This window comes from Neoarius graeffei, chromosome 14, assembly GCF_027579695.1.
Source record: "Neoarius graeffei isolate fNeoGra1 chromosome 14, fNeoGra1.pri, whole genome shotgun sequence".
Taxonomy (NCBI): Eukaryota; Metazoa; Chordata; class Actinopteri; order Siluriformes; family Ariidae; genus Neoarius; species Neoarius graeffei.
In genome coordinates this window covers 46,682,531-46,694,647 of record NC_083582.1, presented here as the reverse complement: position 1 = coordinate 46,694,647, position 12,117 = coordinate 46,682,531, and the positions used below count along the sequence as shown (strand labels likewise).

General features: G+C 45.7%; 1 protein-coding gene across 1 annotated transcript; it reads right to left on the bottom strand.

Annotated features, from left to right (window-relative positions):
• Nucleotides 1-771: 771 nt before the first annotated feature.
• LOC132898299 (tubulin beta-4B chain-like) lies at nt 772-4,384 on the bottom strand. The gene is made up of 4 exons (XM_060939808.1): nt 4,207-4,384; nt 2,984-3,092; nt 2,781-2,891; nt 772-1,977 (listed from the first exon to the last, which is right to left on the bottom strand). Exons 1-4 carry the CDS (start codon nt 4,261-4,263, stop codon nt 917-919), a joined length of 1,338 nt encoding a protein of 445 aa, XP_060795791.1. The 5' UTR covers nt 4,264-4,384; the 3' UTR covers nt 772-916.
• Nucleotides 4,385-12,117: the final 7,733 nt, after the last annotated feature.

The window sequence follows — 12,117 nt, the reverse complement described above, 5'->3', positions numbered from 1 at the left end:
ATGACCAGCTGTTTACTTGAAATAGGTTGTCACCGGGGCGGCACGGTGATGTAGTGGTTAGCACTGTCGCCTCACACCAAGAAGGTCCGGGTTCGAGCCCCATGGCCGGCAAGGGCCTTTCTGTGTGGAGTTTGCATGTTCTCCCCGTGGGTTTCCTCCGGGTGCTCCGGTTTCCCCCACAGTCCAAAGACATGCAGGTTAGGTTAACTGGTGACTCTAAATTGACCGTAGGTGTGAATGGTTGTCTGTGTCTATGTGTCAGCCCTGTGATGACCTGGCAACTTGTCCAGGGTGTACCCCGCCTTTCGGCCGTAGTCAGCTGGGATAGGCTCCAGCTTGCCCGTGACTCTGTAGGACAGGATAAAGCGGCTAGAGATAATGAGATGAGGTTGTCACCACCTAGTGGATGATGACAAATTCTGTTTCATGGTAATGGTTAATGCAAAGAACGGAGACTCTTTGGTTCACAAGTGGGCCGTTTTGAATCTTTTTGCAGGCCGTATGTTTGACACCCCTGAGCAAATCTATTCAATAATTACTTTATTGAAAATTGTGCAATGTGACCACAGATGGTCACAGTGAATGCCCCTCATGCTTTGCTGGGTGAAACATGCAAATGAGTTGAAGACCTTAACCTCTTAAAATATTTAAGAAAAGCCAGTTTACCAAACTGACCCTGGTGCCAGAACACTGCAATACAGCCCTATTGATCTTAATAGGATGATTTTATTAAGACTTAGATTAGTCACTACAAATACCCTCAGACCATGATTATTAACTGCATGTTTTATTGGCATTAACCAAAGAACTTGGAAGGCACATAAGTGAGGAACACAAAATCTGAAAAAGAACTCAAAAAGAGGGGGAAAATAAAAGTTGAACAGAAAAACATGAAAAAGTGACCGACAAAACATATTTAAGCCAGCTCCTCTTCTCCCTCCTCATCAAACTCTCCTTCTTCTTCAGCAGTTGCATCCTGGTACTGCTGGTACTCAGACACCAGGTCATTCATGTTGCTCTCAGCCTCTGTGAACTCCATCTCATCCATACCCTCACCCGTGTACCAATGCAGGAAAGCCTTGCGTCTGAACATGGCTGTGAACTGCTCGGAGATGCGCTTGAACAGCTCCTGGATAGCTGTGCTGTTTCCAATGAAGGTGGCAGCCATCTTCAGGCCACGGGGTGGGATGTCGCACACAGCGGTCTTCACATTGTTGGGGATCCATTCAACAAAGTAGCTGCTGTTCTTGTTCTGCACATTGAGCATCTGCTCATCCACCTCCTTCATGGACATGCGGCCACGGAAAACAGCAGCTACCGTGAGGTAGCGCCCGTGACGTGGATCACAAGCAGCCATCATGTTCTTGGCATCAAACATCTGCTGGGTTAATTCAGGTACAGTGAGAGCACGGTATTGCTGGCTACCCCTGCTGGTCAGTGGGGCAAAACCAGGCATGAAGAAGTGCAGACGGGGGAACGGCACCATGTTTACAGCCAATTTGCGCAGATCGGCATTGAGCTGCCCAGGGAACCTCAGACATGTTGTAACTCCACTCATGGTGGCAGAGACCAAGTGGTTCAGGTCACCATATGTTGGTGTTGTGAGTTTGAGGGTACGGAAACAGATGTCGTACAGGGCTTCGTTGTCAATGCAGTACGTCTCGTCCGTGTTCTCTACCAGTTGGTGGACAGACAGTGTGGCATTGTAAGGCTCCACTACTGTATCGGAGACTTTGGGTGAGGGGACAACGCTGAAGGTGTTCATAATGCGGTCAGGGTACTCCTCACGGATTTTGCTGATGAGCAGGGTGCCCATGCCTGACCCAGTACCACCACCCAGCGAGTGAGTGAGTTGGAAGCCCTGCAGGCAGTCGCAGCTCTCAGCCTCCTTACGCACCACATCCAAGATAGAGTCCACCAGTTCAGCACCTTCTGTGTAGTGGCCCTTGGCCCAGTTGTTACCAGCACCACTCTGGCCTGTGGAGAGGAAGCACTGACAGTTTTAGAGCTAGCAACAAACAGTAGATGAATCAAAATGAAGTGAACAGCCAAAATTCATAAAAAATTTGACTGCAAGACAGACGACAATCAGATTTACCACATTAACATCCACATGCTAGTAATAAATAAATGAATAAATTCTAAAAAAATCAGCATGTTCGATTGGCTGGGGGCAACGGAGGCCATCGCCCCGCCTTTCGGAACAGCATTCGCCCATCCCTTAGGACCGACTGACCCATGTTCAACTGCTGTTCACATGGAACCCTTCTCCACTTCGGCTTTCAAAGCTCTCGTTTGAATATTTGCTACTGCCACCAAGATCTGCACCTGCGGCAGCTCCACCCGGGCCCACGCCCGAGGCTTCCGCGCCACCACAGCGGCCCTCCTACTCGTCGTGGCTTATGGCCCATACGGGGCGGGGGGGACCCCCCTTTCCACGTTCTGCTGGCGCCGGCCGGGTATGGGCCCGATGCTCCAGCGCCATCCATTTTCAGGGCTGGTTGATTCAGCAGGTGAGTTGTTACACACTCCTTAGCAGATTCCAACTTCCATGGCCACCGTCCTGCAGTCTATATCAACCAACACCTTTTATGGGGTCTGATGAGCGTCAGCATCGGGCACCTTAACCCGGCATTCGGTTCATCCCGCAGCGCCAGTTCTGCTTACCAAAAGTGGCCCACTAGGCAGCTTGCATTCCATGGCTTCTTACCCATGATCTGCATGTTCGTGCAAAAAAAAAAAAAAAAAAGAGATGAAAAAGGAAACTGTGCAATAGTTACCGAAAACAAAGTTGTCAGGCCTGAAAATTTGCCCGAAAGGTCCAGACCTCACAGAGTCCATGGTACCTGGCTCCAAATCTACTAGTACAGCACGGGGGACATACTTGCCTCCTGAAAGGATCAAAATGAAGTAAGGAAAAATGCATTAAAAAAAAAGGTTTTTTTTTTTTAATAAAGTTTGATAACCTTGAAAAACCCTTCACCTGTAGCTTCATTGTAGTAGACATTAATTCTGTCCAGCTGAAGATCACTGTCACCATGGTAACTGCCTGTAGGGTCAATGCCATGCTCGTCACTAATGACCTCCCAAAACTGAGGGCACAAAAAATTGGGGTTTTTGTTAAAAACATTAAAAATAAATAAATACACTACCATTCAAAAGTTTGGGGGCACTTTGAAATGTCCTTATTTTTGAAAGAAAAGCACTGTTCTTTTCAATGAAGATCACTTTAAACTAATCAGAAATCCACTCTATACATTGCTAATGTGGTAAATGACTATTCTAGCTGCAAATGTCTGGTTTTTGGTGCAATATCTCCATAGGTGTATAGAGGCCCATTTCCAGCAACTCTCACTCCAGTGTTCTAATGGTACAATGTGTTTGCTCATTGCCTCAGAAGGCTAATGGATGATTAGAAAACCCTTGTCCAATCATGTTAGCACAGCTGAAAACAGTTGAGCTCTTTAGAGAAGCTATAAAACTGACCTTCCTTTCAGCAGATTGAGTTTCTGGAGCATCACATTAATTGTGGGGTCGATTAAATGCTCAAAATGGCCAGAAAAATGTCTTGACTATATTTTCTATTCATTTTACAACTTATAGTGGTAAATAAAAAAAGTGTGGCTTTTCATGGAAAACACAAAATTGTCTGGGTGACCCCAAACTTTTGAACGGTAGTGTAAATAAATAAATAAATAAATAAATATTTTTTTAAATTATTTTATTTATTAAGCATTTTGTGATTCGGACAGCGAATAAATAAAAATGGGGTGGAGTTGTTGCTGTTTATAATGTGGCCGCTGAGTGATATCCATGAGCCGAACCAGATACAACCGGCCATGTTAACGGCCGGCGGCGCGCGCATGTTAACGGCCGGCGGCGCGCGCATGTTAACGGCCGGCGGCGCGCGCGCCGGTTAACACCCTTCAGCAGCTGCATTGTTTCAGCATTAGTTCATTTACAGCAAACCGCTTGTCGTTTAAAACACAATTTCTAAGAATATATTTGTTGCATTAAAAAGTTTATATCAGTTATTACTGAGCCTGTGGTACGAAAATTGTAAGTTAAGATAAAAGCGCTTAAAACTAATGGGACTGTTAAACAATAATCTCCAAGAGCTAAAACAGACGGAGGCCTCCAGACAGTCTTGGAGAGAGGCCAGGAAAACCTGAGGATTTGTTCAAAAGACCGTCTTTCACTTCTTACCTTGGCCCCAATTTGGTTACCGCACTGTCCTGCTTGCAAATGAACAATCTCTCTCATCCTTCACGATGAAGAATAAGCAAATCAACTGATGGAAAAACTCGCTTACGACAATGAAACAGTAATCTGAGCCCAATCGCTCAAAACCGCTTCTTCAGTCGCCTTACGTCGTGCGCCCGCCTCCCCGGCGATTTAATTGGTGGAGGATTGTCGCGCGTCATCTGACAATTTTATGACTATTGGCTGAAGTCGCATACACTCCCTTGTGATTGGCTAATAGAGTTAGAACAACTTTTTTTTTTAAATCAGATTCAGAATAATATTTACTGGCCAAGCATGTTGGTACAAACGGGGGGGATGAATTAGGGTGACCATTTCCATAACACCAAAAAGGAGGACATTATTTGGACGGGGGATCTGGGGGCCCTCCCCCAGAAAATTTTGTATTTCTTAGATACAATTTCCTGCATTCTAATCAATTTTAGGGTGAATAATGGCAAATCCCATCTGATTCATAGCCCTCAAATTTTTATGTAAACCACAGTGGCAAGATTGAGAATGGATTATTTTTATGCAAGTCACTCAAGTTTGGTGAAATCAACATCGCAGGTTTGTAGGGTTAAAGATTATGATTGTGGGGAAAAAAGAGCAAGGTCAAAGCATTCATAGTATTTATTATAATTCATGTATTAGCTCTTAATTGGCTAGAACACACAGTATTTATATTTATTAAAAACATTGTGGAGTTAACAAACCACTGAAATTAAACTTAAGGTGCTGAGTACCAAAAAGCACAACATTTGTAGATTCTCAAAGAACAAATAGGCAACATAACCAGCAACATTATAAAACGTTTTAAAGCATTCATAGTATTTATTATAATTCATGTATTAGCTCTTAATTGGCTAGAACACCATATTTGTATTTATTAAAAACATTGTGGAGTAGCAAACCACTGAAATTAAACTTAAGGTAGATATAGTAGATGTGCATTTGCACTGTCATCCATATCCTAACAAGTTAAGTTGTGAGCAGCTGGTCTACCGGACAGACTCGTGTTTCCAAGTCCCAGCCAGGGCCAGGGGGGCAGGGCACTAGGCACGCGCCAGGAAGATCATCAAAGGATAGAGCGCAACGCGTTCTAGAACGCAACGCCTCGCGGTGCGGAGTTCGCATTGCATGCCAAAAAACATCGAGCCATAGACTCTTTATTGTAGATTACTAGTGTGCAGCACAGATCTGCAGTTTCCCTACAAAACGTTATTCTAGAACTCTGCTCTTCCAGTCTGGCAAGTCGATATTATATAATTCCGCTCATCGTCTCTAAAAGGAGGACAAATGTACGTCCGGCTTGATGCTGCGCCGGACGCCGGACAAGACATTGAAAAGACAGACGGTCCGGCCTAAAGCCGGACGTCTGGCCACCCTAGGATGAATATTGTTCGTCCTTCACGAGTGAAGATGACCAAGATGTCAATTGAGTTTATGTGTTCGCATGTGGCTAATGAGCCCTATCCTGGCACGAAATAGTCGCCCGCAGGTTTCGCACCTAATGGTTGGCTGCCGAGATGACTCCTTCTCCTTCCTTTTCTTTCTCTTCTCCACGGCCGCCCCAATCCTGTTGGACTCAGAAAAGGTTGCGCTGTTCAAGATGGTGCGCCGCCAAGTGGAGCGGTTGAGCGCGAGGATTTCCCACGCATTGACATCGATTGCAAAGTCCTTCAGAGAGGCCTTAAGCGTGTCTTTGTATCGTTTCCGTTGCCCCCCGGCTTTGCGTTTGCCCACAGATAATTCTCCATAGAACAGCTGCTTAGGAATTCTGCTGTCTGTCATGCGCGTTAGGTGACCAGCCCATCTGACTTGGGCCCTGCGCATCATGGTGATGGAACTTTGCATGTCTGCATGCTGCAATACCTCTGTATCGGGGACTCTATCCTGCCACTAAACGTTAAGGATATTCCTTAGACAGTTGAGATGGAACCTATTGATTTGCTTTTCGTGGCGACGGTAGAGAGTCCATGTTTCACAGCCGTACAGTAAGGTTGTAAGAACGACCGCTTTGTACACCTTTAGTTTAGTGTTGATGCGAATGCCTGTTCTCTCCCAGACGGTTCTACGAAGTCTCCCGAAAGCAGCACTAGCTTTCGCAATTCTGCAGTTGACTTCGGCATCTAGGTTGGCCTTATTTGTTAATGTACTACCCAGATAGGTGAATTCACCAGTCGATTTTAAGCACTTCCCTTTTACAGTGATGGCAGGGTCGTGATGTTGGACTCCGGGGGTGGGCTGATACATGACCTCTGTTTTCTTGATGCTGATGGTGAGCCCAAAGTTGTCACAGGCACCAGAAAACTTGTCCATCAGCAGTTGCATGTCTGGCTCTGTCAGCGCATTAAGAGCGCAGTCATCAGCAAAAAGGAGGTCTCTGATCACTGTCTCCTTTACTTTGGTAACAGCTTGCAGACGCCTTGAGTTGTACAATTTTCCGTTGCACTGGTATTTGATGTGTATGCCATTGTTGGAATCTCTGAATGCGTCCATTAGCATGGCCGAGAACATCATACTGAACAGGGTCGGGGCCAGGACACAGCCTTGCTTGACTCCATTGGTTACTGGGAAGTCATCCGATGAGTTTCCATCATCAAGAACATGGACCATCATACTATCATGGAATTGGCGTACCATGGTAATGAACTTTTCGGGGCAACCAAACTTGGCCATGATCTTCCAAAGGCCATCTCTGCTTACAGTGTCAAACGCTTTGGTCAGGTCAACAAAGGTAGTGTAGAGATCTTGATATTGTTCAATGCACTTCTCCTGAAGCTGGCGTGCAGCAAAGATCATGTCGATTGTGCCACGTCCTGCACGATAGCCGCACTGACTCTCGGGGAGAAGGTCCTCTTGCTCCAGGTGAAGCAACAGGCGGTTTAGCATGACACGGGCCAAGATCTTCCCTGCAATGGAGAGGAGGGAGATGCCATGATGGTTGTCACAGCACTGACGTTTACCTTTGTGTTTGAAAATGTGGACGATGGAGGCGTCTTTGAACTCCTGGGGAAGTTGTTCTTGTTCCCACATGATGTGGTAGAGGCTGACAAGCCTGTTCAGCAGGACGGGTCCGCCTGTTTTGTACACCTCGGCAGGGATGGCATCCTGTCCAGGTGCTTTTCCAGATGGCATCTCTTTGATCGCTTTCGCAACTTCCACGACCGAGGGGAGGGAGTTAAGTGCAGAGTTAATTGGCACCTGCGGTAGTCGCTGAATTGCCTCGTCATTGATAGCTGAAGGACGGTTGAGCACATTGTTGAAATGTTCAGCCCAGCGCTCTAGGATTTGGTTCTTATCAGTGAGCAAAGTTGAACCATCTGCTGAAAGGAGGGGTGATGCTCCTGAGGACTTGGGTCCATATACTGCTTTCAATGAGTCGTAGAAACGCTTGGTGTCGTGCTGATCCGCGTACCTTTGAATTTCATCAGCCTTGGCACTGAGCCAGCAGTCTTGCATGCTTCGAAGCTTGGCTCTGATCTTATTACGGATGTCGGCAAAGGCGGCCTTCTTTGATGGGCATGAAGGGTCGCTCTGGTGGACTCTGAGGAGACGATGTTTCACATCCAGCAGTTCATTGATTTCCTTGTCGTTCTCGTCGAACCAATCTTGATGTTTTTTTGTGGTTGGCCCCAAAACCCCATATGCCATTGAGTGAACTGTATCCCTGAAAGACGCCCACGCTGCCTCAATGTCGGCTTCTAAGGTGCCAGGAGGCTCAGGGAGCTGGTGATCGAGAGCGTTCTTGAGCTCCTGCACTGCTGTGGTATCTTTCAGTTTGGTTACATTTACCCTCTTGACGACTCTTTGTCCCTGTGGTCTTCTTTTGGGTGGGATATGGAGATTAAGCTTTGAAACAATGCGTCTGTGGTCAGTCCAGCAGTCAGCACCGCACATGGCCCTGGTTACTCGTACATCTCGTCTGTCACAAGCCCTGACGATGACATAGTCAATGAGGTGCCAGTGCTTGGAACGGGGGTGCATTCATGAGGTTTTGTTTCGGGTAGGCAAGCGGAACAAGGTGTTGGTGACAGTAAGGTCGTGCGTGGCACACGTCCTCAATAGAAGGTGGCCATTGCTGTTACATTTCCCTATGCCATGTTTTCCAATCACTCGATCCCACGCCTTGTAATCAGTGCCAACACGAGCATTAAAGTCGCCTAAGATGATGAGCTTCTCAGACTGTGGGACTGCAGTGATTAGAGCATCGAGTTCTTCATAGAACTTGTCTTTGGTCTCTTCAGGGTTAGTCATAGTGGGACCGTAAGCACTGATCAGTGTGGCTTTCTTACCTTTCTCTAGGGGGAGCTGCATTTTCATGAGCCGGTCATTGAGGCCTTGCGGAATGTTGTCGAGCTTTCTTACGATTTCGGATCTAATGGCGAAACCGACACCAGCTTCACGACGCTCTTTCTTGCTACGCCCACTCCAAAAGAAGGTGTACCTGCCACCAGTTTCTGTGAGTTGACCCTTATCGGCTAAGCGTGTTTTGCTTAATGCAGCGATGTCGACTTTGTAGCGTGCAAGTTCTCTAGCTACGAGAGCTGTTCTTCTTTCTGGTCCTTGGGACAGAGCTGAGTCGAGTAATGTGCGTACATTCCAGGATGCTAAGGTGAGTGGAATTCTTCTCGTATTCTTTGTATGTCGACCGCTATATGGGATCCCCGCCAGGCGCGGTATTCTGGCCAGGGTAGGTGAAGCAGACTATTTTTAGGGCACCTTTTCTAGCCCCGTCCTCATGCTGTGGAGGCGAGCAGAGTGATCCTAAAAAGGGCTGCTCGGTCATCTCAGGAGTCTGCCGGACTCCACTGCTGCTTCTTGTCCAGTGGGGAATGACCCTATAGCCTGAGCCGCCTACGTGCAGGATTGTGACTGCAGCTTCCAGTGACTCCACACCTGCTGCTTTGCCACTCCCCTATCGCCGCAGGACTTATGCGGGTGTTGGTAATCAAGTTGACATCATGACTGGCGCGTGACTTTGTTTATAGTGAGGGAGATTTGCGCAGAGTCGGCCTCACTCTCTCATCCAAACCCTTCGTGTCCAGTGGCAAGACATCGTCAAGACAGCTGGGGAAGAGTTAGGATGCAGGAGCTGCCGGGAGATGGAAAGTGTTGCCATACAACCGCCTTCGGAGCCCCATTCCGGATTTTCTGTTAGGGTTAACTCCCTTAGCCTTGCACTCTCACCAAGTTTCCCACAAGGCAGTGGGGCTAAATCCATAGCTGGGTGTTTGGTTTGTCGTAACCCTGACAGGGGTGGCTAGGGGGTTGCTTGTACAGTGGTGCTTGAAAGTTTGTGAACCCTTTAGAATTTTCGATATTTCTGCATAAATATGACCTAAAACAACATCAGATTTTCACACAAGTCCTAAAAGTCGATAAAGAGAACCCAGTTAAAGAAATGAGACAAAAATATTATACTTGCTCATTTATTTATTGAAGAAAATTATCCAATATTGCATATCTGTGAGTGGCAAAAGTATGTGAACCTTTGCTTTCAGTATCTGGTGTGACCCCCTTGTGCAGCAGTAACTGCAACTAAACGTTTCTGGTAACTGTTGATCAGTCCTGCACACCGGCTTGAAGGTATTTTAGCCCGTTCCTCCGTACAGAACAGCTTCAACTCTGGGATGTTGGTGGGCTTCCTCACATGAACTGCTCGCTTCAGGTCCTTCCACAACATTTCCATTGGATTAAGGTCAGGACTTTGACTTGGCCATTCCAAAACATTAACTTTATTCTTCTTTAACCATTCTTTGGTAGAACGACTTGTGTGCTTAGGGTTGTTGTCTTGCTGCATGACCCACCTTCTCTTGAGATTCAGTTCATGGACAGATGTCCTGACATTTTCCTTTAGAATTCGCTGGTATAATTCAGAATTAATTGTTCCCTCAATGATGGCAAGTCGTCCTTACCCAGATGCAGCAAAACAGGCCCAAACCATGATACTACCACCACCATGTTTCACAGATGGGATAAGGTTCTTATGCTGGAATGCAGTGCTTTCCTTTCTCCAAATGTAACGCTGCTCATTTAAACCAAAAAGTTCTATTTTGGTCTCATCCATCCACAAAACATTTTTCCAATAGCCTTCTGGCTTGTCCACGTGATCTTTAGCAAACTGCAGACGAGCAGCAATGCTCTTTTTGGAGAGCAGTGGCTTTTTCCTTGCAACCCTGCCATGCACACCATTGTTGTTCAGTGTTCTCCTGATGGTGGACTCATGAACATTAACATTAGCCAATGTGAGAGAGGCCTTCAGTTGCTTAGAAGTTACCCTGGGGTCCTTTGTGACCTCGTCGACTATTACACGCCTTGCTCTTGGAGTGATCTTTGTTGGTCGACCACTCCTGGGGAGGGTAACAGTGGTCTTGAATTTCCTCCATTTGTAAACAATTTGTCTGACTGTGGATTGGTGGAGTCCAAACTCTTTACAGATGGTTTTGTAGCCTTTTTCAGCCCAATGAGCATCAACAACGCTTTTTCTGAGGTCCTCAGAAATCTCCTTTGTTCCTGCCATGATACACTTCCACAAACATATGTTATGAAGATCAGACTTTGATAGATCCCTGTTCTTTAAATAAAACAGGGTGCCCACTCACACCTGATTGTCATCCCATTGATTGAAAACACCTGACTCTAATTTCACCTTCAAATTAACTGCTAATCCTAGAGGTTCACATAATTTTGCCACTCACAGATATGTAATATTGGATCATTTTCCTCAATAAATAAGTGACCAAGTATAATATTTTTGTCTCATTTGTTTAACTGGGTTCTCTTTATCTACTTTTAGGACTTGTGTGAAAATCTGATGATGTTTTCGGTCATATTTATGCAGAAATATAGAAAATTCTAAAGGGTTCACAAACTTTCAAGCACCACTGTATCTATAATATCAACAATATGGATGGACTCTTCCGTCATGAACAACGGATGAGGGTTCAGTAAAAATTAGAGTTTGTGGCTCTTTATTTGGATCTTCAGACCCTTCGCATTCTTGCAAACTTTTCCACAGGTGGAGCATGTGTGATTGTCTGCACAAGGAGGTATGCCATGAGTCTTTTCATGGAGAACAAGCCTAGCCCTGCTGCGTGCAACAAAATCACAGTGCAAATTAATTATGTTTGCACAGTATTTGCAAGATGTCGAGCTTTCATTTTAGCAGGCAGGTGATCACGGTGCTCTTGTCTAGTCTTTTTGAAATTTGATATCTTGAAAAATTGGGTGGATCTCCATTTCAGGTGATCCTCAGCCAGATTTTTCCATGCACTGATGGGGAAGTTGCAGCATTTCAAGTTGTCTTTCAGATTATACTTAAAATGAAGAAATGGGCGTTTGACAGCTAACCAAAGAGTAGCTGCTTTGGTATTCCTGAGTCCTGCATTCTAACAAGGTGGCCTCAGGTTTGTTTTGATAAGAATTGCTTTGATGCTGGTGATATTGCACCGTTTAAGGACTTCACTGTTATTGATCTTGTCAGACCATTTGATGTGACATATTTCATGTAAACATCTCATGTGAAATGAATCTAGCTGTGTCTGATATGCTTGCGATATAGAGTCCATGCCTCAGTACCATAGAGAAGAGTGGTGAGAACAACAGATTTGTAGACATCTACCTTCACCTTTCACAATACATCATGAGAATCCCATAGCCTGTGATACAATTTGCCAAAAACTGAGCTAGCTTTCGCTATTTGAGTTTTGAGCTCCTTGTCCAATTTAACAATCACTGGTGACAACAGAGCCGAGGTAGGTGAAAATATCAACAGTCTTCAGTGGTTTACCATCAATGAAGACAGTTGGCAACACTGAGGGGCATCTCTCTAGGACTGGATGGTCAAGTACAGTAGTTCAGTCTTTTTGA